Below are 26020 nucleotides of genomic sequence, written 5' to 3'. Positions count from 1 at the left end.
GAGTTTTACTCAAGCAGAACATGAGCATGACTGAATCAAATCTGTTGTTTCGTTTATTCAAGCCAATATGTCTGCTCAATGTCATCAAGAGGGAAAAAAGTTATTGAGACTTTTGGCTGCGATATTCCCGCGCTGTGGTCTGTCAGAGTACATTAGGGGTCCGGCAGGCGAGCTCGGCCGTGTCCGCTGGACAACAATGGCGCCGTCTCGCCTCTGATTGGGCAAATTATTCATTGCAGACGGATTGTTGCTTCGCCCGCCACGTTTGATTTTGCGTCGGGGCGGGAATATATTGCCCGTTTAAATGAGTCCAATTTTAGGGGAGCTTTACACAGACTCAATGGAACAAGGTTGACATTTCAGCACCAGAGACAGCAACCTTCACTTACTGTTTGAGGACACAATTCTGGATTCCGTTTGCATCGGGCCTACCTGACGCCAGTTGCGTGGCGTCGCGCAGCGGGTTGTCCACGACCGAGGTGTGGATGCGCATGAAGAGCGGCAGGTAGGCCAGGAAGTCCAGCAGGTCGAGAGGGGCGAGCGTGCGGAGCTCCGGCGCCGGCCCCATGCCGCCCGCCTTCAGCTCCAGCGCCAGCTGCTCGCCGCTGATGAGAGCTCGCCGCCCGCCCGCCTCTGTCCCGTGCTCGTCCAGCAGGAAGAGGAAAAGCTGCTGCAAAGTGGGCACTGCATTAGGGTTGACGTTCCGATCCGGCGTCAGGTCGGGTCAACACAAAGCCAACACACAAATGGATTTTGACTTTTAATCTTTTAATCAACTACCCAATTGAATGGATTTTATGACGCCAATTCTTGAATACCACGAGATGTATTATTCCGCACATATATGAAACGTTAAGTGGTTGGCATATGTGTGTGTTTGTAGTTATGTAGGTGTGAGCGTGCCGGTCCGCCGGGCGTCAGATTACCTCAGCTTGTTTGTGCTCTTGTTGAAGTGCACCTGTTTGCACACTTAATGCAGGCTGGAGAATAATTGCTAGGAGAGGGGAGGGGAGGGGGGGAGTTAGTGGGAGGGGGTGGGGGGCAGTGGGTGCAACTAATCCCCACCTTGGCAATTAGCCAATCCCCCCCACCCCCCCTGTAAAGCCTGCAGGATAACAACGCTATCTCTGACAGCTCGGCCACTGCAAAGCTGCCAAGCTACCTGCGAGCCGGCTGGACAGATGCGGGTGCGTGCGCCGGTGTGGGTGCGAGCGCCGGTGCGGGTGGCGATGACAAGGCGAGCTCTTTAATGAGATTAAGGCTGCACTAATCTGTTAAAGGGGAAAAGCAGAGGCCGGGTTTCTCCCGCTCGGGGAAGCTTGTTTATTGCGTCCTCTTTTTTTCAGTCGTGCATCTTTGCGGCCGCAATAGGCGACTCACTGTTTGGGCCCCGACCTAAATTCCTGACCTAATTTGCTGAGTCAAGGTATTGTGCGGCGGAGAAGGATGGGCCAATGTCGGGCGAGCGTTACCTTGACTTTGAAGAGTCGGACTTGGAGAGAGCGAAAGTCCATGCTGGTGACCAGCGACCTCATGAAGTCACTGGCAAAGAGAAAAGGACAACAGCTCACTTTTAGGGAGGGAGGTGATGGTAAAGGGTTGTGAGTTCATTGTGGTTGCTCAGCACGGCCTGCCCGCCAAACAATGCGCGGGCACACACACACATCCCGCCACAATAACGGCTACAACTGCTTTGGGAAAGGGGGGGGGGGGAGTCGGGGAACTCTTGTTGGGGTGCGAGGGGAGGAAGGGGGTGACACCAAAAAGTAGGTTTGGCGGGACAGTTCGAAACAATGGGGAAGTAGGTGAAAAAAAAAATGTCTGGGATGCACCCAATGTTTATTATGATATGAAGTTAAAAAAAAAAAAAAAAACAATATAAACAATAAAAAAAATGAAATAAAGAAAAGTACAATTCCTAATATTTTGCAGATTTTACTTAAAAAAAACTTTTCCCAAAATTCCCAAAGAAGCCCCTCCTGGCCGGACGTGGGCCAGCAAGTGCGCTATGCTTCAGCGCTCCTGCGCCGTGATTGGCTGCCATGTGGGGGAGCAAGAGGCGGGGCGTGACGTGGATGAGCCGGGACAGGGTAGCTAATGATCATTAATTGCACTTGCTTAGAGGTCCAAACGCGAGCGTGTGCTGACGACGCTGGTGTGACAATGGCTCACGCAAACCAAGCTGGGGGGTGAGTTGGGGTAGGGGGGGGCTTCGGGGTCATGTGTGTTAGGAGCAACCTAACCCATTTTCCTTCCCGGGCCTCCCGCTAGGCTAGCACAGCAGACTTGTCACTTTTGCAATCCCCCCAATTTTCGTGGCCTAATTTGAATTTTGGCAGTACCGATGACAACTTGGGTCATGTGACTCCACTTGGGCTCGGTGAAGTTTAGCAAACAGAAAGATTTTTGTGGCTCTGCTGCCCTCTTAACGTTTTTGGACAATCGATGCAAATTGGAGACGCCCGCCCGCTCAGCTTTCAAAGGGCGGCGAGCCTGAAAGAAAAGGCCGATTGTGGAAGTACAGTTGCAGCTCGCACGTAAAGCGGGATTAGAGGGCGGCGGGATTAGCCACAGGTAAGAGGATCGGGACCGGGCCAAGCCGGACCAGACCAGGTCTGTCGGCAGAAGGATCCTATTGTTCTCCCCCCTCCCTCCTGCCCGCTATCATGGGCGCTCATCTCCGCACGCGGCCTCGCGTCACGCCGATCTTCCCAACCCGGGACGTGCCAACGAGACGGTCGTAAATCTCGTGACCGTCTGAGAGCGAGCCCTCATGGCGGTGGGCCGGGCACTGGCGGCGGGCCTTGACCCCTGTCGGCTCGGAGGCCGCAAAGACCCCCAGGGCAAGTAGACGGCGCTGTGTGTGGGAATGTTGCGCAAGCGCACACGGGGAGCAGCACAAGGACGGCACACATGATTTATTTTTTTTTCTTCACTTTTCCAGCCCACAACAGTTTGCACTTATTACCTCCACCAAGGTGATTGGACGAACCGTGACAATGAGTTGAGAAAATGAATGATTATTTATGGCGGGGTGAGCCACTCACTCCATGGCGGCGATCTTTTGCGCCAGGCTGGCGACGACGGCAAAAAGTCTCACGTCCACCAGGCCGTCTGTCACGCGGAAGTCCACCAGGGCCAGGATCTACAAGAAAAGAAATTTGATCTTGAAACACATTAAGTCTAACGCCACTCTGCTAGCATAACGCTAACATAGGATGGGAAACGCCATTGGCAGGCTAACAAACATTAGCAAAGCTATGATTCTAACTTCCAGACCCATAAAAATGTTTCCTCCAAAATCTGCCATAAAACATGGAAAAATGTATGAAACCCTGTAAACGTAAATCTCCTCCTCTTCGGAGAGAAGTTCAGCCGGGACGATTCCCTTGAGGGCGTCCACCACTTGAACGCACGAGATGTAACCGTCGCCGTCCGAGTCTTCCTGCAAACACGCGTGCAACATTCCAGTAGGGGTGTCCCAATACTTTTGCCAGATTTTTTCTCTCCAACGTACCTCTTCAAAGGCTCTCTTGTACTCTTCCAGCTTCTCCGGACTGAAGATGCAGAACTTTGCCAAAAAGTCGACTGCAAAAACAACAAGAGGACAGACGTGACATTTCTATGGACAGCAACATGGCCGACACGGGGTCAGGCGGGCGGGACAATGTGGGGCGAGCGGTTCACAGGAGTGGATCCAGTTGGCCTCGGGGCGTGCGTGTGTGTGAGAGGGTTAATGGTTCCGTCTATAAAAGCAGCTTAATAGATGTCGGAGGAGTCACAGGGGAAGCCGGGGCAAAGATTCCTGATCCGATTCCCAAGAGGGAAAAGCACATCATCAATATGGTAATTCATTCATGATCTTGCACCGAGTCCCAAAGAGAAACGTGCAATGGCCGCGCAGTTCATTAGGACGTTTCAAACACTCCAATCAGGAGGAAGCGTTTGATCGTGTTGGGATTGTCATTTTGTTGACGCTCCCTAAAGGTGCGAGCGAGAGGGGGGGGGTAAGCTGCTGCCACTTCAATTTAGCAGATGAGAGTGACCGTGCTGCACGAAGGTCGTATTCATGGCCCGTTTGGGGTGGGCTGGGGCGACAGAGTTGATTTCACTTGCGTCTGACTTAAACCTCTGGACCGGCGGGCTTTGTGCAGCTCGGGCCATTTATCAGCTTAGTTCTCATCCAAAGCGGGCCTCCTCTTTTGTCATGCAGAGTGCGACATTGGCGTGCAGTCAACTTGACTTGTTGAAGCCTGATGGATCAAAAAAAAAAAAAAGCTCCAGCATCTGTTTGCAAATATCTCACAGGTCAGCCGACTACCTGCTCGGCCCTCGGATCCGTTCGTCTCGGGGGGCGAGGGAAGGAGGGAGGGAGGGGGTGTGCAGTGGAGTGAGAGATCGAGGGAGGACCAGCGGCGGGACAAAGCCGGCCTGGAAAAGCTCCCGCCTGAGAGTCTTATCTGATTCCACTCCAGCGCCTGACGCCTTTTCTCGCTTGCCCCCCGCCCCCCCCAGCAGCAGCGCAGGTTGCGCCTTTGCTGTCAAGCCGAGCAGAAAATGTTCATCAGCCAGACGAGTGAATGGGGAAAGACGAGCCCGAGGAAAAAGGCTGTAAGGCGAGACGGCGGCGAGCCCCGTGTTTGTTTGGCTGTCGTGCGGGCACGGCCGCGGACGGCTACGGATGGGGTCCTGGCTTGCGAGTGAAACGAACAGGAAATAAAACACGGCGGGATGATCGTCCGTCACGAGCGGCTCATTGAGCGCTTGCTGGCTTGGCTGATGACAAATGGCGGCGAGCGGGATTTATTCGCCACCTCCTTTGGCTGCGCACACGCACGCAACAAAGTGGACAATAGTCCGCTTTTGTGTGTGCGCGTGTGTGCTTAATGGTAGACTTTTGTTTGCCGCTCCTCATGGCCACTGTAGCCAAAGTGTCCCACAATGCCTTTCAACAAAGCTCACATTCAGCACGGGCGACCCCCACACACCCCACGCCACTTTTTATTTCTAATAGCGGGAGAATGTCACCGACCTACTTTGGCTCGAAAAGTGACAATCGAGAGCGGCCAGCGTCGACACGTGACGTATTGATATTGGAATGAAAAAGCGACTCGATGGAATTAATCGATCGGAGTGTGTTTGCACAAGAGCGTGCGCAGGTGTGTATTCGAGTCTTTGTGCGATTGTGTGCACTTATTAGCGTGCGTGCGCCGGCAAGGCAAAACAAACAAAGCCACACGTAGCCGCCACGCTCGCGGCCTCGCCACAAACCACAAGTTAGCGGCGCACGCACACGCGCCCCTCCGCCGACCAATCAGACGGCGCCGCACGCCCACCTGAACGCCGGCGGAACAGATGTGCGCCGATAGCCTCCACAAAAGCCAAATCACGGCCTATTATGACAAGGCCGCTCCTTAGCGCGGCGCCGTCAACGAGGCCCATTGTGGCCCGTTTGGAGCTTTTGACAGGAGCGGCGGCCATCTTGCACGCCGTCCGCCGCTCGTCAATGGCGAGTGACGGTAAACACGGCGCACATAAAAGAACCGTGGAGCTGGATGCACGCGCCTCCATTCATCTGCTTGAATTACGCCGAGGTGACCCCCCCCACCCCTTCGGTTAAAAGTCGGAAGCGAGTGGGCGGGGCCAAAGTGAGGCTGACTGCGAGGTCGCCAGGTGTTTGCGAGTTGTTGACACAACAGGGGGGAAAAAAGAAGACAACTCGCTTGACTATTAATCGAGCATTAAAGATCTCAACTTTTTTTTTCTTTTTGTCATCGCCAAGCAACCGAGCAACAACCGTAAAGTGCGTGTGGCGCCCAATTAGCTATGCAAAACTCCAAAGCGCTGCAGGGCGCCCACACCAACAGACGGCGGGAAGAAGGAAAACAACAGTTTAGAGGGGAACCGCCAGCACTAAACGTCACGCTACATTTCATCCCGCCCAACAAAAAGTGGACTTAGCCTTCGTATCAGAGTTAGCTGCTAGCACGACATGCTAACTGTATCTGCAGCGCATCAACACTGGGCTCGTTAGCACGTCGCCGGTCCAATCAAAACGCTGGGTTGGAAGCAGGGATTACCGTATTTTCCGGACTATAAAGCGCACCGGACTATAATGCATCATGTCCGATTTTTAATCCAAATCAAATCATTCTCCATTTTATCTTTTTTATTTCAACTTCAGACGCAACAAATGACTACAATCACAAAATAATGATCCATAGTCTTTTTGATTTATGATTCATAGCCTTCAGCGGGCCACTTATGATTGATTTCATGACACAATACTTTGGGCCAGTTTAAATTTAGGAATTTGGTCCATATATAAGGCGCACCGGACTATAAGGCGCACTGTCGACTTTTGAGAGAATTGGATGTTACTAGGTGCGCCTTATAGTCCGGAAAATACGGTAATGTTTGCCTAACCGCTATTGTTAACTTGGCTGCGTATACGCTCGGGCAAATGAATGGACGAGCGCGGCTTGTCTGTTTTTTTTTGTCCTTAACTCGGGTCCATGCAATTAGGCCCTTTCACAGCGCTAATGAGGGGCCGCCGCCACAAGTGTTTGGATGTGAGCGGCCCAACGTGTGCACACACAAACTCTGTGTGTGTGTGTGTGTGAGGACGCACGCGACATTAAACAAAAAAAAACAAGACAAGACAAAAAAACGATATGACAGATTGTACCCGCAAACGCTCTGTAAATACGACACACCCTGTGCACTCTCCAACGACAACTCCAAACACACACACACACACACTAAGTGTACGTACAGTGCAAACACGCACACACATGTCCCAAAACGTTTGTTTTGAAACATCCAGACTATTCATTTGCATGAAAGCAGACTGCTTGGCTCCGGGAACTATTTGTAATATTTTGGTGACCTGATTTCGGGTAAAGCACCTCGCTCATTTTGAAACGTTCTTCTAACCAAGGTGGGAAATGGCACCGACTCACAGTCGTCAAAGTCGGAGCAGACGCGAGCGTCGGCGGGGATGCGCTTGGAGGGCTCCGCCATCTTGTAAAGCATGTTGAGGACTTTGCTTTTCCTTGCATCTACACTCGAGTGCTTCGCCTCCTCTAACGCCGTCTGGGATCCAAGATCTGCATCAAAACCTGGATGCATAAAAAAAATAAAATAAATGCTACACTGTTAAAAATGCATTCAGGACATTCCATCAAGTTTCAAGTTTTCATTGACAATTTCACATTTGCACATTTTTCACATCCGGCTTTTCAGTCGGGCATCCTCTCGTCGACACACGCACGTCCTTGAAAGCTCTGCCGCCCCGATTGATGGCGCCGCGACTCATTTGGCGCCGGCCATCCGGCACGCCGGAACCGGGGACGACAGGAAGGGCAGATTGAGCGATGTCGTTTGCACGCCGCGCCGAGCAAACATGATGCATGCGGCCACGCAAACCTGATGGCACGCTGGGAACTAAGCTAGGGTCGAAAGGGCGCCCGTGTGGCTCACGCAGGCCGGGGCGAGGCGCTGCCACTCGTTTTGGCCTGTTTGCCAAAAGGATGAGCGGCGGCGGCGGGACAACGGGCGGCACCCGGGCTATTCAAGCCAGCGCCGTCGCCCCCTGCAAGAATGCGCCGATGATTATTCATGGGCCTCTCAATCAGGCCTGACAAGTGCCAATCAAAGGCGCCGGCAGCCATGTGGGCGGGGCTTCAACAACCACCGGAGGATTTGGGGGGGGCGGCAGACAATGGCGGCACGGCAACGCTGTCAGTGTGTGGTCTCGCGCTTACGCCGCTAATCGGACAACTCAGATTAGCGCTCTTTTGTGGACGGCCGCGATAACGTCTTGGTGGCTAGCAGCTGAATGCTAACCGGGGAGGGGCGTTTTGGGAGCACCCGAGGATTAGTCCACCTATGAATTCCTGATGAGCTCAAAGGTCGGATGGTGGCGAGTCGGCCGCAGCTGGTTCGAGACTCGGCCGAGTGGAAAATGAACCGCTTTGAGACGACAGCGAAATCAGATCTCGCTTTCTTGTCCTGGTCGGAAAGCGCATTTTGGAATCTTTGGGGATTTCAAGCATGGAAGGAAACTCCTTGCTGTAGAAGGTGGGCGGAGGGGGCACAGCTGACCTTTTGCCTCGGCTTGGACCATACGGCACGTAGGCAGCCGAAGACGATACACGCCGAGGATTAGGCCGGCTTAAGTGTACCGGAGGAGAGCGATGGGCGATGAGCAACTCGCCCCGCCCACCGGCAGCCGGGAGAGCTTTCAGCGCATCGCACGCTTGATGGAAATGTGATGTGGTGGGAAAAAAAAAAGAAAAGTGCTACGCTACCTTCTTCGGGCGAGGAGGACCCCGACGGGAAGCCGTCAGATGACGGCGTCGCGCTTAGGAGGCATGACGAAGGAGACCTGGAAGCTCCCAGCGACCAATCCTAGAAGGACAAACACAGCAGATAGCTTTTCATGATTGTCTCCATTTTTTTTTTTTGTCATTCTAATCATTTCCTTTGTGCTGAGTGCAAGTTATGATGACGTGGGGTGGAATGTGGGATCATTTGCAATCGCGCAACACGTTGGGGGTCACTCACCGACTCGTCAGCTTCCGGGACCTTCCAGAATGAGTCGGGACTCCCCGTGGGACCTGACAGGAAGTCATTTGTGTGAGGTCGTGTCAGGCAGGCAGGTGTGTGTGTCTGCGTGTGTGTACATAAATGCTTGTCTCTGACGCACGCCGACTTGTCTTTTGTGATGGCGTGTGTGTGTGCACAGATATGAGTGAGGCCGCACAGCGTGTGTATTGTTAGCAAATAGCGAGCGGCAAAGAGCAGCACCTGTCTGCGGGAGCCTGCCAGGTGCAAACATTGGACGCAAAAGGAGGAGGGGGGGGGGGGGGGGGAAAGCTTATTGTCAACATTAGTCCAAATTGGAGAAGTCGCCGATTGCGGCATTTTATTATTTTTTTTCCCCGAGGTCACACTGCGGCATCGCTCGGTGAGGGCATTTCCCGCGACGTGTTGTAGAAATGCTAACAGGTAGCTGTCATTCTCTTTTCTCCCGGCTTTCTGATTGGCCGAAATGCTCGCCGCCTCGGGGCTGGCAGCGCCGGCCGACGCCTCCGAAGGCACGCTGAACCCCGCCCGGCGTCTTTCTGGCCTTTTTACAAGCCCATAAAGGAGAGTTTATCTATGTGTGTCGGACTTTCCGCGGTTAATGATCGACGGCGGCGGTTTGATCTTTATGAATATCTTTACGAATATCGGTTAAAGCTCGGGGAGAGGGAGGGCACGTTTGAGACGCTGCCAATAAAGCCCACGCGCCCCTTCTGCTGAAGAAAAAAAAAAAAAAACACACAAAAAATGCACACACCTGCAAACTGTCGAAAAAGTCTGGCTGAGATTGATGGCACTGACATCGAATTTTCATTTTTTTTTTGCATAACTTCAAATTACTGAGAAGAAAAGAATCATTAATCGAAATGAAGATTTGAAAAAGATATTCTATATTTTTTTTTCATTTTTTTTACATGGACGGTAAATGAGAACAAAAATAGAAACTGCCGTAAATCACAAACAAAATGTATTTTATGCAAAACTGCTGAGCGTGAGGCAAAACCTTCTGAGGTGGCCGTGACATCACAAACGTCGTCCTGCTCGCCTGGCGCCAGGTCAGGCGTGCCTTCGGGCGTGATGCCACGCTCTAGGAGCAGCAGGCGCACACGCGCCAGCGAGCCCGAATCCCCCGACGACAAACGGCGGCCTGCAAACAAACAAGTCGAAAAGCTATTGATTGATTTGAATTTAAAGGAAACATTCTCAGTCGCCAAATCGACGTTCATTTTGGGCCGACTCGTCAAACCGGAATGGGAAACTACGCACGCACATCACACCCGATTAAATGCGGATCGGTGTGGCAGGGTGCCCATGCAAATCCGTCCCGACCCGCTTTGGACGGGTGCGGAGGTGGAATTCGTAGCCACCAACTATGCGGGAAGGGAAGAGAAAGTCCCCTGAGATATGGATTTGTTGTGTCATGGTGGCAACGAGCTTTGTGGACTTTGCGAGAGGAAATCCCGGGGATAACGGACGGCCACACTTGCCGCCGCTTCATCATTAGCCAGAAAGTGGACACTTAGCAGCCTCAGCCAAGTGCTAATCTGGGGGCTAATCCCGCCGTTACCACCCACTGTCCAGTCAAAAATGCAATCCAATTTGGAATCACACTCAAAAAAAAACATCGGGGAAATCGAAAAATGCGGAAGAATTTACTTTCCTCTTCTACTTCATATTTTGGAGGGGAGGGGGAAGGTTTGCCCCCCCGTGAGTTGATTGCTTGACACTGTGGTCGCTGTGGCAGCGGCCCACCCTGATCCTTCCACCGCCTGGGGGTCGAAGGTCGGGTGGGTCAGACAAGCGAGCGGGTTAACCACCTTGTCGGGGATTAGCCAGGAGGGAAGTCTTCATTTGGATACACGAGCTGGCTTGCTCGCCCCCGATGATCTGGAGGGAGGCGAGCGTGGCTAATTGACACGGAATCAGCTCAACGGAATCAATTCAAAATGACATCACCACATAATATCATCACGATCATCGGCGAGTTCCGTCGCCGGCAGACGCGCCCATTTGATGAACACTTTGTGCCATTAAAGTCTTCTCTTACCGCGCCGATCCCGATCTCCGCTGCCCGTCGAGTCGGCCGCTCGGTCCAGAGACGAGCGGGGCGAAGGCGTCGAGGGGGCGACGGCGTCCGCTTCCTCAAACGGGTCGCGGTGAACGCCACTGACTTCTGAGTCCAGTGACTTTGTCGTCGGGCCGCAGCGACCTGCAACCACCAGAGATGAGCTGAATGTACATCGTGTGTGTTCGGCTAAACATGTTTTGGGTGAAGGAGCGGAGCTTCTCCCCCGAGGACGTCATCTAAGGTGTCGTTATCGCAGGGGAGATCTAGAGCGGGAAGCCTTCCGGGGTCCGCCGTCCTTCAGGCACTCAAAGGTCTCGCTATCTGATCTCACTTTGCTCCCCAAACTCCATTTTGATGGAATTGAGCAGAATTTTGGTGCTGGCGGGGGCAATTGGATTGCTCTAATATTCCAAAGATGGCTTCGGACCACCAGACCCCCTCGACGCCCCTCACCCTGCTCGAGAGAGAAAATCCCAACACAATTTGCACATTGTTTGCCTCCTTTCACCGAGATCTGGAAGGAGTCAGATGTCAGGGGCCCGACGGAGCCTTCAATTAAACGGTTTATCAAGAAACTTGACAATTTTTCGTGGAAAATGAAGAGCATGTGAGCCCACCTTTCAAGGGGGGAATGGGAGGCAGCACGGGCCAGCGCCGGGGGTCCGCAGAGGGGGTTCTCCTGCTCGCTAAAACGGGACTCAGTGCAGAGACACCACGACGGGAGTCCAACGGTGGGACGGCGTCTGTGGAGGAACTTCTGGCACCTTCTAAGGTGTCCTCGGGCTTTTCCGAAGAACCATCGACATTAGGCAGTTCGGGCGGGACGGCGTGAATTGGAACCAAGGCGTTCCGAGGAGTCGGTCGACGGTGGGATCGTTCGGGAAGGCCCGGTGATGCGGATGACGGTTGCCTCGGATCTCCTGCCAAATGAGACACAAAGTTGATGGAAAGGCAAAATGAGCAGAAAGGAGGCTAAAGCTAAAGCTAACCAGATGTGACGCCGCTGAATAGACCGGATGTCGGACGACCCAAGTCTGAAGAGACCTCGGAACGCTTGGCCCCGCTCGGACTGAAGCAGAATTCCCCGTCGGGTTCTCCCGCTTCGGGTCCGTTCGCTGGCCGGCGTCCATCTTTGGGAACTTTGCTGTGTGGTCTCGCGATGGTGGATGACGGCGGAACGGGAGGTCGGCCGGCGACGGCATATCGGACGCCTTCACGCGCTCTCCCGTGGGTTTGGCCGTGGCCGGAGCCTTCAAAGACAAAACGACATGAAAAGCTTTTTGTTTCTTGCGCCGCTCGACTCATCTGTGGTTGACATGGCCGTTCCCAGTGGCCTCGAACGCTCGTTCCCCTGCTGGGCGAGCCAACAAAAGGCGGGAAAAGAAAAAACTCTGCGGGAGCAGCTGTCGCCGTTCCCAAATTGACAATAGCCAGCAGGAGTACGAGCGGCGCGGGATTCGGATCGGAACCAAAACATTTGCCGTAATAGCGAGTGCTAGTTTGAACCGTTCCTAATTCTCTGAAGCTCCACAATTTGACCTGAGGTTTCCAAACCAAGTTCTTGTGGGCTTCTTTCCAGCTCAAGCCTGAATTTGTTTTCTATTGTGAACTGTTTATCATTCCTTCCATCATTTTACGAGTGAGGGACACCAGTTGAAACCTTCTTTCTTTTTCAAGGCCGCAGCGCAAGTCCTTATGGCTCCGCCCCCTTTCCCTTTGGCCTTTCTCTCCTTTCCCCTTTTGCACACCGCCCAATTCTTTTCAGCGCTCTTTCTCTTTCTTGGCGGACCGCTGATTAGAGGGGTGTGTGTGTGTGTGAGGTGGGAGGGAGGGGCCGGGGGTGGCTGGCTGGACAATCTCCTGTTGTTTCCTCCACCATGAGGAGTCAGCGCAGGGGATAAAGAGAACACATTGCTGCACTGCTCCCCTTACAATGCGACGCCATTCCCATCTGTTGGGGCTGAGCGCGCGCGGGGAAATGACATGTGTCGGGGCGTACGAGGCACGCCGGCGGGCAATTGTGAGCCAGCCCGCCGCCATATGGCGGAAGAATGACTTTTTGGGCCGCTCGTGCCGAGATATGCGGCCCCCGTCGCGCTCCCCTTTCGAGGTGAGGGCTCGACGACATTACTTCACATCAAAAGGAGCCGCCAAACTACCCCCGGCGTGTGGCTATATTGTCCGCCAACAGGGCGGCGCTGTTTGCACTGAAGCAAATGCATTTTAAAGAGACGTCGTGTAGCATTCGAATTCGGCCTCACCTGGCGGCGGTCGGTAGGGGCGAGCGGCCGGCCGTATGCTTGCAGACGGAGGCTGAGCTGACGGCTTGGAGCTCAGGAAACATGGGGGTCGGAGGCCTTGGCAGTCGGACTTCATGTGAGACAAGAAGCGAGGGCAAAGTGCGGAGGGACGCTGGGGACTCGCGCGGGCCTGCGGAGGAATACAAAAATATTTGTGAAATGGGAAATAAAAAATGATAGTCCTAATTGAACTTTTTAGCCACAAATATATGAAATATGAGCAAATTTCACATGCTTCCAATGCACGTTGAAGGAGTTCAACTAAATCTAGGCAACTCTGTCGCCCTCTTGTGGCCACCACACCCACTACAGCGTTTTGTTGAGTGCCGCAGTAAACAAGATGGCCCCTAAAAGGTGAACAAACAGCCACAGTGACCTTTCCAGAGCAAATAAGAAGAAATGTGTTTGTCTTGGATTTAGGCGAGGCTCTCACCCTTTCCAGCAGAGTGATGGAGGGAGGGAGGGAGGGATGGATGGAGAAGGGTTGGGGGCCGGGGGGGGGCACTGTCTGAACCTCACACAGGGAGGATCAGCTTGGAAATCATAAGCTCTCAGATGTGCAGCTTTAAAGATTTGCATTCTTGTGATGTACACGAGTAAGGCACAAGCGGAGGACGCCCCCCCCCCTTTATTACCTGTCACTCGAGGCTCTCAAAAGTGAGGGAGGGGGGCAGGTGTGGGCATGTCGCACGCCAACCTGAAGCTGCTTTTATGCTGCTTCCGCGAACGCCGTCCAACTGGGTGACAAATGTCAACTTTTTTATTCAAGTGATTTCAAATCGAAATGACTTTTTTTTTGTGGGAACCAGATCCAATGGCCTTGATCCACCAGACCCGGGAAAAGCGGCGACCTCCCGGCGCCCGGCAACCCACGCGCCGGCCGGCCCCGCCTAACCTCATTAGAGGCCATCTTGCAGCAGCGCCGGCGCGCCGTCCGAGCCCACGCAGGAAGCGCGTCCGGGCCGCGTGGCCTGCAGATGGACGCCGGGCCGGGCCTGGCCGGGCCGGGCCACCTTCCATGAGCCGATGCAGACGCGCTTCATTAGCCGGCGAGGACACAAGCGTGTCTGTGTCCACACGCACGCGTGCGTCTTGGCAAGAAAGCAGATTTGGGGCCTAACAAGGTTAAAGCCCCCAAAAGTGACTTTTTGCATCAGGGAGATTTGTGTTTCTGCGGGGCGTAATTAGCTTTGCCGCGGGGTTCGGGGGGGGGCCCGCGGCGCTGGACGAAGGCGAGGGGCGGTCGGGCGAACGGCGAGGCCCGACACTGGGCCGCATTGTGGCGGCTAGGACGCAAATGTGATTATGGGCCGGTGTCAGAAGCCGGGCTCGCATGCAGCTTAGAAACTTTCCGCCTTGAGACAATGAGCTGGCTTTGCGGGGGGAGCCCCCCCGCCGGTGCCCCGGCACAAAAACACCACACAGATTAAGAGTCTCTTTGAGGCAGGAGTGAGTCCATCAGGTTCTATTTGTCTCAGTCCTTGTGCTACATTTGTATAAATGACAAAATGGAAACAGTTTTTGTCTGATTTTGGGGATATTTGACTTCAAATGAGCTGGATTTGGATTTGGCTCTGAAATGGAATTGCCCAGTGACGCTGCAAATCACGGCGAGGTCGCTTGCGCTTTGAGTTTCCTGCCCGCAACTTGTGGGCTTGTTTGGGCACCTGTGCATTCTGCCGCGTGGCCCCGGGCGACAAAGTCGCTTTTTTTTTCTTTATTGCACAGCGGCGGCAGGCACGAGCGGCAAACACGCTCGCGTATGCTAATGAGGCCGGCGCGGGCCATTTACTTGTTTGTTTAGCCGGGACAACGAGACAGGAAGTCTGCGGTCGCCACGGCAACCCTAAATAGCGCTCGCGCCCAACAAAAGAGCGACAAGTGGGAGAGCTAGCTTGATACGCTAGCATCTTGCGGCTTTCATTTCTCTGGCAACTTGCAAATGTCGGTCATCATAAATGCGAGGACTCACAGTCCGGCAGGAGACGACGGGCCTTTCCCACAAGACGGCCTTGCTGACAAAAGACACAAAGACGGGCCCCTGCAACAAACACAAAACAGACACAATGTTGATGGTTTTGATTAAGAGTTGCAGCACAAAACCGGTACAGTGATAGACAACACACACACACACATTGATGGAGTTCATTAATAAGCCCTCTGTCTTGATTAGCGCCACCACTTGATGGAGTCGTCCCACGCGGCAGACGCGTTTGGGCTCCATCTGCTCCCTCAGCGGGAGGGACAGCGGCCCGGCCCGGCCGGGGGTCGGCCATGAGGAGCCCCGGTGTCCAGTCATCCATCACGGGCTGACTGCGGCGAAGCCCTCGGCACGGCTCGCTCCGCTTCGGGGTTCTTTTGTGGGGTGACACCGCAGGTGGGTGGAAGACAGGGGGCAGCGTTGAGATCTTTGCCCCGGACGGCAGATGGCATTTTGCAGTCGCTGTCCACCTCCAGGTACTTCCTGTCCACGTGACTCGCGTGGCGCTCCACGGCCTGATCGAATTACCCATTTGGAGCTCATCGGATGCTTTTTGGACTCCATCTGCTCGGCCTCCTCGGGGAGCTGGCCTCTCCCACTTGGGGATGTTTTATTAATTCGCCTGATTACTGCGCAGCCTGCCACTGGGTGCCTATTAATAGGCATTTCATCAGGGTTTGATTAGCAGGCGCTGGAAGACCAAGCCAGCAGTGGACGCTTCGGTCCCCCGGGGACTTCACACGGCAGCTTTGGCGCAAATGACGGCCTCGACGTCTTTACGTTTTGACCATCTCCATGCATGCAGTGTACTGCCCCCACATGGCCAAGGTATGCATAGCGGAAAGAACACATTGCCTCCTGCAGCGTGAAGACAACAACACAGTGGCTGACCTCAGGACAAAAAAACAAAATCCAAAAAAAGGCACACCATGAGCAGGACCTCCGGCGCACAAAAGAAGGGAGGGCGAGCGGCTCAGCATGAGTGAGGTCAGCCGCAATCAAGCGCCGACGTGAGCATCCGAGCAATCCTCGGCAAATACCATTCAGGCGCCGGGTGTCGCTCCGCGCGCCGGTCGGGGTCCGGGTCAGGACGGCTGCAAGGACTCCGTGACCCTGAAATGAGCTCCGGGAGTCACTGATGCCCCCTGCTGGTGCAACAGAGCTCCTTTTAGGCTTCACAATCCTCCGGATCAATACGCCGACGATCGGCGTGATTTTCGGGGAGGCGGGGGTCTCCGAGGGGGGCCACAAAAGCCGAGCTGACAAAGAGTCGGGCCGGTGGCGCGCCAGTAGATAACCTACTTAACATTCATTAGTGTCACAGAGGTGCACAGAGGGCGGGCGGGCGGGCGGGCCGGCTCCAATCTGAGCGATGGGCCCAGCCGGCCGGCATGGGCTTGCAAAAGTTGCTCCTTTTGTCATGCTGCTCTTTGGATTCTGGCCAAGCAAATCGAATCCAAACCCAAGTGGCTCGAAAAGGTTGTCGGACTCACCCCGAGCGCCTCGGGCGGCCGGCCGACGACGGGCCGCCTGAGCAAAAGCCGTCGAGGACGCCTCAAGTCGGCCTTTCCGGCAGCCCACAAAGACATGTCGTCCCGTTTGGATCTGCAAACTCTTGTGTTTGTCGGCGGGAGGTGAAGCCTCCTCAAATAGCTCACACCTGTTAATTATTAGCACGCTTGGACCGCACCGCTTCCATTTGCCGCATTTCGCCGCAAATGCTCATTTGCACATCGTCCCGCTCGAGGACAAGGCCGAGCTTGTCTACCGACGGCGATATAACGAGGCTTTTCCCGTGCCAAAGGCGACGAGACAAAGCAGGGGTCGCCTTGTGTCCTCCCGACAAATGTCCCCGGCCGGCGCTTAATTACATTAAGGTCAGATAGTGGCGAGCTGTGTGCAAACAAGGCAGCCTATCAAGCACGCAAATCGGCCGCTGGCCGCGTGTGCGCCCGCGTGCACGCAAAGCTTATTATGTAGAGTGCGTCTCAAAGCGGAGCTGCTTCATTTTCTGACGTGCAAAATCCAGTTAGACGGCACGCCGGTGTCGTATTAACTGCGCCCGCGGAGCACTGAGGGCCCCGTTGCCACGACGACCACAACAAACACCCCCGCCGCCGCAGCAGCTCTCTCCCACCTCCGCCTCACATTTGCAAACAGCGAAGAAAAAAAAAAAAGTTTGATTTAACTTCCCGACTTAAAGAAGCGAGAGTGCCGGGGGGAAAAAGTGCTCGGTGGGGGCGCTGCAGTGGATTGTGGGTAACGCAGGAGCCACAATGACCGTTGCTAAGGGACCCCCCCCCAAAAATGTGGCCTTTTTTTGTCAAAATGTCATCAAACAAGATATGCTGGAAATCCTTTTGAGCAAAAAAAAAAAGTGTTGAGAGTTGAGTGGAGTTTGTATATTTCTTGAATGAAATAAAATTTGAATAGAAACTGAAAATCTAGTACTTGCAATAAAATAAATAAATAAAATTGAAATTAAAAAAAAGAAAAAGTGGAGAGTTGAGTGGAGTTTGTATATTTCTTGAATGAAATAAAATTTGAATAGAAACTGAAAATCTAGTACTTGCAATAAAATAAATAAATAAAATTGAAATAAAAAAAAAAAAGATATGTTCTAAAAATGATTTTTAGTGCATTTGTGTGCAGCGACAAAAAAAAATTCAAAAATATGAAACTATTTTTTAAAGCTCCCCCCTACAAAAGGCAAACTCACCTTCTCTTTTCCTTGAATCACCTGCAAAATAAAAACAGAAGCGATTATAATCAAGGTTGACCGCTGTGCGGGTTTTGTTTGCACGACGACGAGTCAAAGAGCAACGCTGGCGTTTCTCTTCCCTAAAGACAAAGCCAGAGTGAAATAAACCCATCATCACACATCACGCACACAAAAACAACCCGCCGCTCGCATTACGAGGGCTTTGGGGCCGCCGCGCACCGGGCGGCGCCCTTTGCCAGGCGCTGACCTGTGCCGGCTCCCCGCCCTGCCGCCCCCCGCCATGCTCCCTTATTTCCTCATCTCATCAATCTGTCAGCTCAAGCCTTTGACACGCCGCCGCCATTTATTTGGGCCTGGCTCAATATGGTTCCAGCTTTTTAAGATTAGTCAGCTCGTCCAAGAGGTCTGGACCCCCCGGCTGCTGCCACGGGACCCCGGAAGGGGGCGCCCGGACGGGAGGGGCGTGATCAAGCCCTGACAGCTATTTTTTTTTTTGTGATCAGCTGCAAAAAAAAAAAAAATTGTTTTCTTTTGCCAATTATAAAAAAACAAATAAGTGATATTACAGCATTTTAGTGATGGACAAAAGTATTGGGCCATTCTATCTCCAGGAAGCAAAAGACATAGTTGATTGTTTTGGGGATGGATGGAATGAATGTGGCTGGAGGGGAGGGGGGCAATCAGGGGGGGGGGATGTACTCAACTCACTCCAAAAGAGACTATTCAATGTATTTTCGAGGAAGGATGAAAGGACGACTCCAAACTATGCATGTCGCCTATTCAGCACTTTAAAAGAAGACAGCAAAAAAGAGAGACAAAGCTGGGGGGGTGGCTGCATAAATTTCATATACACTGCAGACAAAGTGATTGTCACCCTCCCCTTCCCCCCCGACAAACTTCCAGAAAACACTTTCCCTGCTGAATGGCCACCTATTAGTGACTCCATTATGGCCGCGGGGCTTTTGAATGGCGCCTCACTGTGCGTCTTTATCACAGTGGGCCGTGAATGCAGCCTGGCCCCTCCTTCCACAAAGACCACACCACCAATCAAGACCCCCCCCCTCCCCCCTCTGTTGTGTGTTCCAGGTGTGCAGGGAAAATGATTTGCACCTCCAAATCTAAAGTATAGCCCTTTTTTTTTTTTTTTTTCCTACGGTATTATTTCTATATTTGGGCGCTCTACTTTTTTTTTTTTTTTTTTAAAACCTTTTATGATAGGGAGTGTCACTTTTTATTTTAGTCGTACAGAAACAAAAAATTGCAATATTCCGCTTTTCAGCAAACTTCATAAACCGTCTCTCTGCGGGGCCCGCTCCGAAATGTCCCGAGGCACGTTAGCTGATCTCCATACTACCAGCACCCCACCCGAAAAAAGTGAACCACTGCACAGCGCCTGCCCGCATTGTTGGCGGATTATTCGGGAGTTAGTCAGAAGAAAGAGACTATCCCGGGGAGGAGGGGCCAAAGTGGCGTCTCCTTTTCTCCAGCGAGAGGCCAAAAACACCTGCAAGAGAGGCCCGATTGTCCATCTTGACTTTATCTGCCCGCCTCAACGCCGCAATGTACAGTAGGCCCCCGAACGCAACACTTTCTATTCATCGGTGGCCCCTTTAAATAACCTGTCACGCTCTTTACAGCCGCACAAAAACTACTTTTGAATGCGGCCTGGCACAAAGCGCGCGGTGAGTAAATATCAAGTGGAGTGTTGATACTTTGAGCCGGTCGGGCCCGACTTTATGATGAATATGGACGCATTGTGGGCCGGCCGCCGCGCTCACCTCGGCGGGGAACCATCTGCTCGCCGTCAATGCGTCACCTGCTCGGTGGCGGGTCGCCACGGCAACAGGGGCCGCTGTGGATTAGCGGGGAAGAAAAAGTCAAAAAGAACGGGCGGCGGGCGACCGTCGCCCTCTAGTGGCCCGTCCCGTCACGGGGCGAACGTGTTGTCATCGCCTTCTCGTTACGATGATGTCTTTTGTGTTACAGGGATCGATTTTGTCCTTGAAAAGCTGAGCAAACATGTTGCTCGTGCTTTGACGGAAATGTCAAGCGGGAGTGTCAAGGAACAGCTTGAAGCTTTCGGAAGAATCCTTCGCACGCCCCATTGGGCCTCGCTGCGAGGCCTCAGTGTCAGCCAGGAGCCCCTTAAGGGTCCCGGCCGCGCTCCGTCGCTCACCTGAGCGAGGGAGGAAGTGTTGAGTGACAGGTGAAAGTGAGCAGCACGCCTGCCAGCGCTTAACACCTTTTGTGTGCCATCGGAGGGGGCGGTGACCCCCCTCACCGGGGAGGCCGGGTCACAGCGCTCTTTCTCCCATTTCGTCTTATCTGAATCTCGCAGTTGTTTGGGACGCTAACAAGATTAGCAAGTGTGCATCTGTCCTGTTGACACTTGTGGCTCTCATTCCAGATCTAGGTGATGAGGCCCACGTTGTGGACAAAAATATTGGGCCATTGGATTGTTTTGGGGATGGATGGTATGAGTCAACAATGCATCCCGATGAGGCTTTTTTGTGTTGAGGAACGTAAATTTGCTTTTTGCAGAGGCCCAAACAAAGTGGTGGGCGGGGCCTTTCCAAAAGGCCGCCTCACAAAGCGAGCGAGCGCCTCACGCCTGGTCCTCCGCTGCCCTCTTGTGGCTGAAAGGCGACTTTTTGTGACCACATGCGCCACCGCCGCGGGCGCTCCGCCAACGACTGACTAGCTTGTGACTGCGGCGGGCCCGACGCAGACAGAATTGACCTTTGGACGAAGCGAAGAGCTGGACTCATCACTTGTGAAAAATATCAATTCTATTTTTGATGCAAAAATAGTTTGCTGTCCATTTAAAAAGAAATAGGTTTGGCAAGAAATACAAGAAAAATAATGGATTGGACTATTTGGTGAGATACAAAAAAAATTCCAAAACAATCAATTGTAAAAAAAAAAATCTCAAAAGACTCAAAATGATGCAACTGCTCGGCGGCTTGAAGACTTTGTGTGCGCTTTGACATCCCCACAAGACTCTGGAGGTCAACAAACGAGTTCAAATTGTAGGTCAGCGCCGCCACAACCGCAAGCAGACGGACCACATGGGCCCGCCGCAGCTCTCTCTCACAAGCAGCGGCCCGTCACATGCCAACGCAGAGGGGTGGTGTGTGCTTTTGTGGGTGTGTGTGGAGTCACATGACCCGCCGTGTCATAAGCGGCGGCCCCCGCGTAACAAAATCCAGCAAAGGCTGCACACACAAACACACTCAGCTCACCTGCACGTCAAGAGACGATGGACGCGGCTTACAAGAGAGTCAACGGGGATGCGCAGTCCAACGACAACGAGAAAGGGGTAAGACTGAAAAGAGAAAAAAAAGTTTGGGTTTTTTTATGTCTGAAAAGCTGAATGAAAATAATTGGAGTAGCTTTGTGGAGTCGCTGAAATATTCCGGAGAGCCAAATGATGAAACGAGACAATCCCACGCGTGTTTTTAATCACGGCAAATGTTTGGGGGGTTCCATCGGTTTTTAGCGTTCGAGACTCCAATTGATGCAGACTTGTGGTGTTGTTTTGCTTACCAGAGGCGGCGCGGCTCCATGTACCTGGAGGAGGAGACCAGCAAGAAGAGCGAGGTGGTCTCCTGCATCTTCTCGCTCAATGAGGAGGTGGGCGCCTTGGCCCGAGCGCTCAGACTCTTTGAGGTAAAGTCCGGCTTTTCCATCTCATGAGAGAAGACAAGTCAACAAAATGCTGATGATGACCTCACAGAATGCGGCAGCTTCCACGTGATTGGTGTCTGGCCTTCATTTCACTTCGTGGCAAACTCGGTGGCGAGACTTCAACCAGTTTTGCCTGAGAGGGATAAAAAAAAAAAAAGACGAAAAAATACGCATCTGCGGTCAAAACGTTGCTCCCGAGCGGCCCCACCGCTAAACAAACGCGGCTTATCTGGCACGTGGGCCGGCCGCATTGATCCGCCAACCCGGCTGAAGGTGACCCCAAAGAGTGTCCGCTTCGACAACGAGCGAGGCTCACGTTGGATGTTTTCGAAGTTGAGCTCAGTTGTCTTTAACTTGAAAGCGGAGCGGCGGCACGCTAACCCGCTCGGGCTACTCATTAACGACTTTTTTATTTTGATTTTATTGATTAGCCGAGCCTGGGTACGTGACTTTTTGCTCAAATCAAACACGGATTGGCAGTACTTGTATTATTTAATCACCGTCGTCGAGGTTACGCACACAAACTCCCACTTTTGGGGGGGGGTGAGAAGAGTTAAAATTGTTAAAATGTGTTTTTGCGTGCGGGGGCCGGGACGGGTTTGCGGAGGGGTGTAGCACTTGACTGATTCTCTTTGGACCTATGAGCTCACAGTCTTCCGATCCTCCCCCTGAGCCCCCCCCCCGAACCGGGCCTCCTCCATAAAACGGCCCGAACGAGCCCCAACCGGCGCGCAAAGTGCCGCTCATGTGACGCCGCACGCTGACCGTCATGTGTTAGCCTGACTTGGCTTTGAGGGATTTCGGAGCGGGGACTTTGGTGTCACGAAAAAAAATAAAATAATCAAAGGAGCTTTGCGGTGACAAGAATGCCGTCCTCGGCCCGAAGGAGCCACGAGTCAAAAATGCCATCTTAGGGCTTTCAAGTGGTTCTGACTTTCTAGAAGCTCATGTAGCACAATTTCATGTGCCCTTTGACCTCGCCGATGTCTTGGCAAAAGTGCCGTTCTTCTCTGGGGCTTGCGAGGGATGTTGCGGCTTTTAACGAGATGCGTTGAAGACAATCTGAACCAGATGCGGGAATGATGGAAGGCCCTCCCGTCGCAAGCGGCCTATCGCAAAGGAGAATAGCGCCGACACCCCCTCCCTCCCTCCCTCGGCGTGCCGAGATGCGTTCCGGGGGCTCGCGAGCATCCTCACGTTTGTTTCACGACTTCACGTTTATAGTCTGGGCAAACGAGGTCAATGTGTGCGCATGCCGATCGCAAAAGTGGAATTTTCAAGCCCATTGTAAGAATAGATGCAAAGATCCAATTTATTTTGAGCAATAAGTCAAGCCTTCATTTTGAGAAGCCATCTTGCTGCTGCATGTTTCAGCTCACTTTGGACTTGTCTGCCGGTTTACGCAACCATGCGTTACATCACAAACAAAGACGGCAATAATTTTGCCTCCTTTTAACCCGTTTGAACAACACGAGCCATTTTTTGGGGTCGTCATGGGGTCACGTTCGGAAATTTCCGCGACCTGATACGGACTGTGTGCGTTGTGGGCAATATTGATTTTGAGGTGAGTTTAAAAAAAAAAAAATCCTTATCAAGAGCACGAGTGGCGCGACCTTGTGGTCAAACTAGGGAAGTGCAACTATTTTGACTCACATTGGCATTTTGGTGGCAGGAGAAGGGCATCAACCTGACGCACATCGAGTCTCGGCCGTCGCGCATCAGCAACGAGCAGTACGAGTTCTTCATCAGCGTGGACTCCAACTGCGCTCAGGCCTTGGACGAGGTCGTGGACGGCCTGCGCACGCAGATCAGCGGCCAAGTGCACGAGCTGTCGCGCAACAAACAGAAGGACACGGGTGAGAGAAACATTCGGGATGGATGACCGCACTCGAGAGGAGGAACAGGGTATTGCGGCTAGGGAGGTCCGGCTCCTGACAAACCGCTCTATTTATCCAGACGGGTGGGCCGGCCACCCCGACCGGCGCTGACCCCTTTATTAGTCGTTTCCAGAATGACATTAGTTTTGCGACTCGCCACCAACAGGCCCGGCGGGAAGAAGGGACCTCTGTGTGCTTTCCATCCAGGGCTAAACTCGGGCCGGAGGGAACACGCCAAGGTCACGGCGGGCCGAGAGCGACGGGTCGCGGCCGACTACCGGTCAGGGTCAAGTGGACCAGACGAGAGTCGCGCTCCCGTTGTTAGAGGCTCATTGTCCCGGCTAGGCCTGGGGCCTTCGGCGCAGATGGAAATTGGCGGGGGTCGTAAATCCGGCAGAACAAGCGGATGGCCTGTGCGCGCGGGCGGCTCTGCCGAGTGTCAAGACGGCCCAAACTCTCATCTCCGTCATCATTATCCGTTCGTTTCTCGGGCCGCACAAAAGGTTGAGCGACGGCCATTTGTTAAGACGTGACAGTCGCTGGGCGCACGTTCCCGTACTTGGGGCTGCTACGAGAACAAATCGAAGGGAGTTTGGCCTAAATAAAAATCGTTTCGGGCATGTGATTTTCTTTGCGTACGGACTCGATCCAAACTCTCCTCCGCAGTGCCATGGTTCCCCAACTACATCCAGGACTTGGACCGCTTCGCCAACCAGATCCTCAGTTACGGCTCGGAGCTGGATGCTGATCACCCGGTAAAGTTGTGACTCATTTGTCGCCGGGCGCATCTTCTGACGCCTACGCGGCCGATGAAAGACGAGCGGGCAGGCGGCCTATTGTCATGGAAACACACAAATTGATGTCATCGCTTTGATTGGAGCCCCTGTAATTATAGATAATTGCTCCCTTTTGCCACCGTCATTAAAGCGAAATCTATTCGCTGGAAAACGTCTCCTCAAAGGCTTCATCTGAATCGGCATTTGCATGCGCTCGTGCTGTCCGAGGCCGCGGCCTTGCCCGTGGTTTGTGAGATCTAACGCCGTTTCCCCTTTTTGTCCGCCAGGGCTTCACAGACCCGGTGTACCGGAGCCGCAGGAAGGAGTTTGCTGACATCGCCTTCAACTACAGACAGTAATTGAACGTTGTCTTTGCGCCTGGTCGCTTTTCGGTGCTTCAGGTTTGCGTCTTTGCCTTCTCAGCGGACAGCCCATTCCTCGGGTGGAGTACACGGAAGACGAAAAGGCCACGTGGGGCACCGTGTTCAAGGAACTCAAGACCCTGTACCCGAGCCACGCCTGCCGTGAGCACAACCGGGTCTTCCCGCTGTTGGAGAAATACTGCGGTTACCGGCAGGACAACATCCCGCAGCTCGAGGACGTGTCCCGCTTCCTGCAGTGTGGGTGGACCGGAGTCGCTGTTTCGGAGGCACCGGCGTCATCCGCCGTCATCTGACATCTACTCTTGTCCGCAGCCTGTACCGGTTTCCGACTTCGGCCGGTCGCCGGCTTGCTCTCCTCCCGGGACTTCCTGGCCGGCCTTGCCTTCCGCGTCTTCCATTCCACGCAGTACATCCGCCACGGCTCAAAGCCCACGTACACACCCGAACCGTAAGCCAAGGCGTCCGATTCCCGTCAAATGACGCGGGATGTTCTCAGTGAGGCATTTCTGTTCCAGAGACATCTGCCACGAGCTCCTGGGGCACGTCCCGCTCTTTGCCGATTCGGGTTTCGCCCAATTCTCCCAGGTACACCGAGCGCCGGGACTGACTTCCTGAGTATCGTTAACTTCTTTATCCTTCCAAACAGGAGATCGGTCTTGCTTCTCTCGGTGCCCCGGATGAGTACATTGAGAAACTCGCCACGGTGGGTTTCCGCAATTCCATTCTCCGTCAAGCGGGTGTTCACCGGGTCTTTCTTTGCGCATCAGGTCTACTGGTTCACCGTCGAGTTCGGCCTGTGCAAGCAGGGCTCCGAGACGAGAGCGTTCGGAGCGGGCTTGCTGTCGTCCTTCGGAGAGCTGCAGGTAGGCTCGTCGAGGGGGTCTGGACTCAGGCAGTGTGTTAGTGGTACGTTGGGCTTTTATGTGTCACCGACCCGAGCGGAAAAAGTAGTTCAGTGGCTCAGCGTGGGCCAAAGGAGGTCAAGTTGCATCAGCGGAGGACGTGCACTCCGACGAGTCCCAAATCATGCTCCACTTCCTGCTTTCAACTGGAATGAACTCGCCGAGTGTCTGAGAACCTTCCTCGTCTTGCAGTACTGCCTGACGGACCAGCCCACACTGCTTCCCTTCGACCCGGAGAAGACCAGCGTCCAGAAATACCCCATCACCGAGTACCAGCCGGTCTACTTTGTCGCCGAAAGCTTTGAGGATGCCAAAGACAGAGTCAGGTATGGCAGCGGTCCGATCGGCGGCCGTACATTTCGCTGAGCTGAGCGGGCGGCCTTTGCAGGAAGTTTGCCGGCACCATCCCTCGGCCCTTCTCGGTGCGCTATAACCCGTACACTCAGAGCGTGGAGATCCTGGACAACACCCAGCAGCTGGGCAACCTGGCCAACAGCATCAAGAGTGAGCGAGCGGCAATATCATTATTTGACACAACGCCGCTTCCTAACATGCTTTTCCTCTTTTTGCTTTCAGGCGAAATGGGCAAATTGTGCGAAGCCTTGAAAAAACTCGAGTGATCAACCTGAAGCTTATGAAACCTGCGTCTGTTTTTTTTTTTTTGTATTAAAGCAATTACCGGGATTGGATCGAGAATATTCAATGTATTTTAGTTGAGTAAATCATGTGTCACCA

The 26020-nt window shown here is 53.4% G+C and overlaps 2 protein-coding genes across 6 annotated transcripts in view; one reads left to right on the top strand and one right to left on the bottom strand.

Annotated features, from left to right (window-relative positions):
* The window catches only part of LOC133145306 (serine/arginine repetitive matrix protein 1), a 24181-nt gene extending 2929 nt beyond the window's left edge, over positions 1-21252 (bottom strand). The window contains exons 1-18 of one of the 5 annotated variants that reach the window (XM_061268653.1): positions 21207-21252; positions 20903-20985; positions 17658-17678; positions 14930-14998; positions 12919-13087; positions 11647-11907; positions 11275-11577; positions 10637-10798; positions 9593-9736; positions 8569-8621; positions 8313-8412; positions 6963-7121; positions 3518-3588; positions 3335-3445; positions 3048-3145; positions 1473-1542; positions 927-994; positions 553-670 (exon numbers count right to left, since the gene is read on the bottom strand). In XM_061268653.1, coding sequence (XP_061124637.1) covers positions 971-994; positions 1473-1542; positions 3048-3145; positions 3335-3445; positions 3518-3588; positions 6963-7121; positions 8313-8412; positions 8569-8621; positions 9593-9736; positions 10637-10798; positions 11275-11577; positions 11647-11907; positions 12919-13033 — 1671 coding nt within the window. In that variant the 5' untranslated portion in view covers positions 13034-13087; positions 14930-14998; positions 17658-17678; positions 20903-20985; positions 21207-21252 and the 3' untranslated portion in view covers positions 553-670; positions 927-970. Of the gene's footprint in view, positions 1-31; positions 671-926; positions 995-1472; positions 1543-3047; positions 3146-3334; positions 3446-3517; positions 3589-6962; positions 7122-8312; positions 8413-8568; positions 8622-9592; positions 9737-10636; positions 10799-11274; positions 11578-11646; positions 11908-12918; positions 13088-14929; positions 14999-17657; positions 17679-20902; positions 20986-21206 lie in introns of those variants that run through there. The other 4 variants (XM_061268649.1, XM_061268652.1, XM_061268650.1 and 1 more) reach the window with 4 other exon arrangements.
* On the top strand, positions 20866-26020 carry pah (phenylalanine hydroxylase). Its single transcript, XM_061268655.1, has 13 exons — positions 20866-20979; positions 21210-21329; positions 23020-23203; positions 23891-23979; positions 24288-24355; positions 24424-24620; positions 24696-24831; positions 24899-24968; positions 25030-25086; positions 25151-25246; positions 25478-25611; positions 25674-25789; positions 25862-26020. The coding sequence occupies exons 1-13, from the start codon at positions 20920-20922 to the stop codon at positions 25903-25905; spliced, it is 1371 nt and encodes a 456-aa protein (XP_061124639.1). The 5' UTR covers positions 20866-20919; the 3' UTR covers positions 25906-26020.

This window comes from Syngnathus typhle, linkage group LG21, assembly GCF_033458585.1.
Source record: "Syngnathus typhle isolate RoL2023-S1 ecotype Sweden linkage group LG21, RoL_Styp_1.0, whole genome shotgun sequence".
Taxonomy (NCBI): domain Eukaryota; kingdom Metazoa; phylum Chordata; class Actinopteri; order Syngnathiformes; family Syngnathidae; genus Syngnathus; species Syngnathus typhle.
The sequence above is the reverse complement of the archived record's forward strand: the minus strand, read 5'-3'. Positions and strand labels throughout refer to the sequence as shown.

Bases quoted from the DNA above. Each gene is read 5' to 3' on its own strand.
- pah (XM_061268655.1), top strand. From the start codon at position 20,920: ATGGACGCGGCTTACAAGAGAGTCAACGGGGATGCGCAGTCCAACGAC. The intron at 21,330-23,019 runs GTAAAGTCCGGC...TTTTGGTGGCAG, and splicing joins GAGCGCTCAGACTCTTTGAG to GAGAAGGGCATCAACCTGAC. The intron at 25,247-25,477 runs GTAGGCTCGTCG...CTCGTCTTGCAG, and splicing joins CGTCCTTCGGAGAGCTGCAG to TACTGCCTGACGGACCAGCC.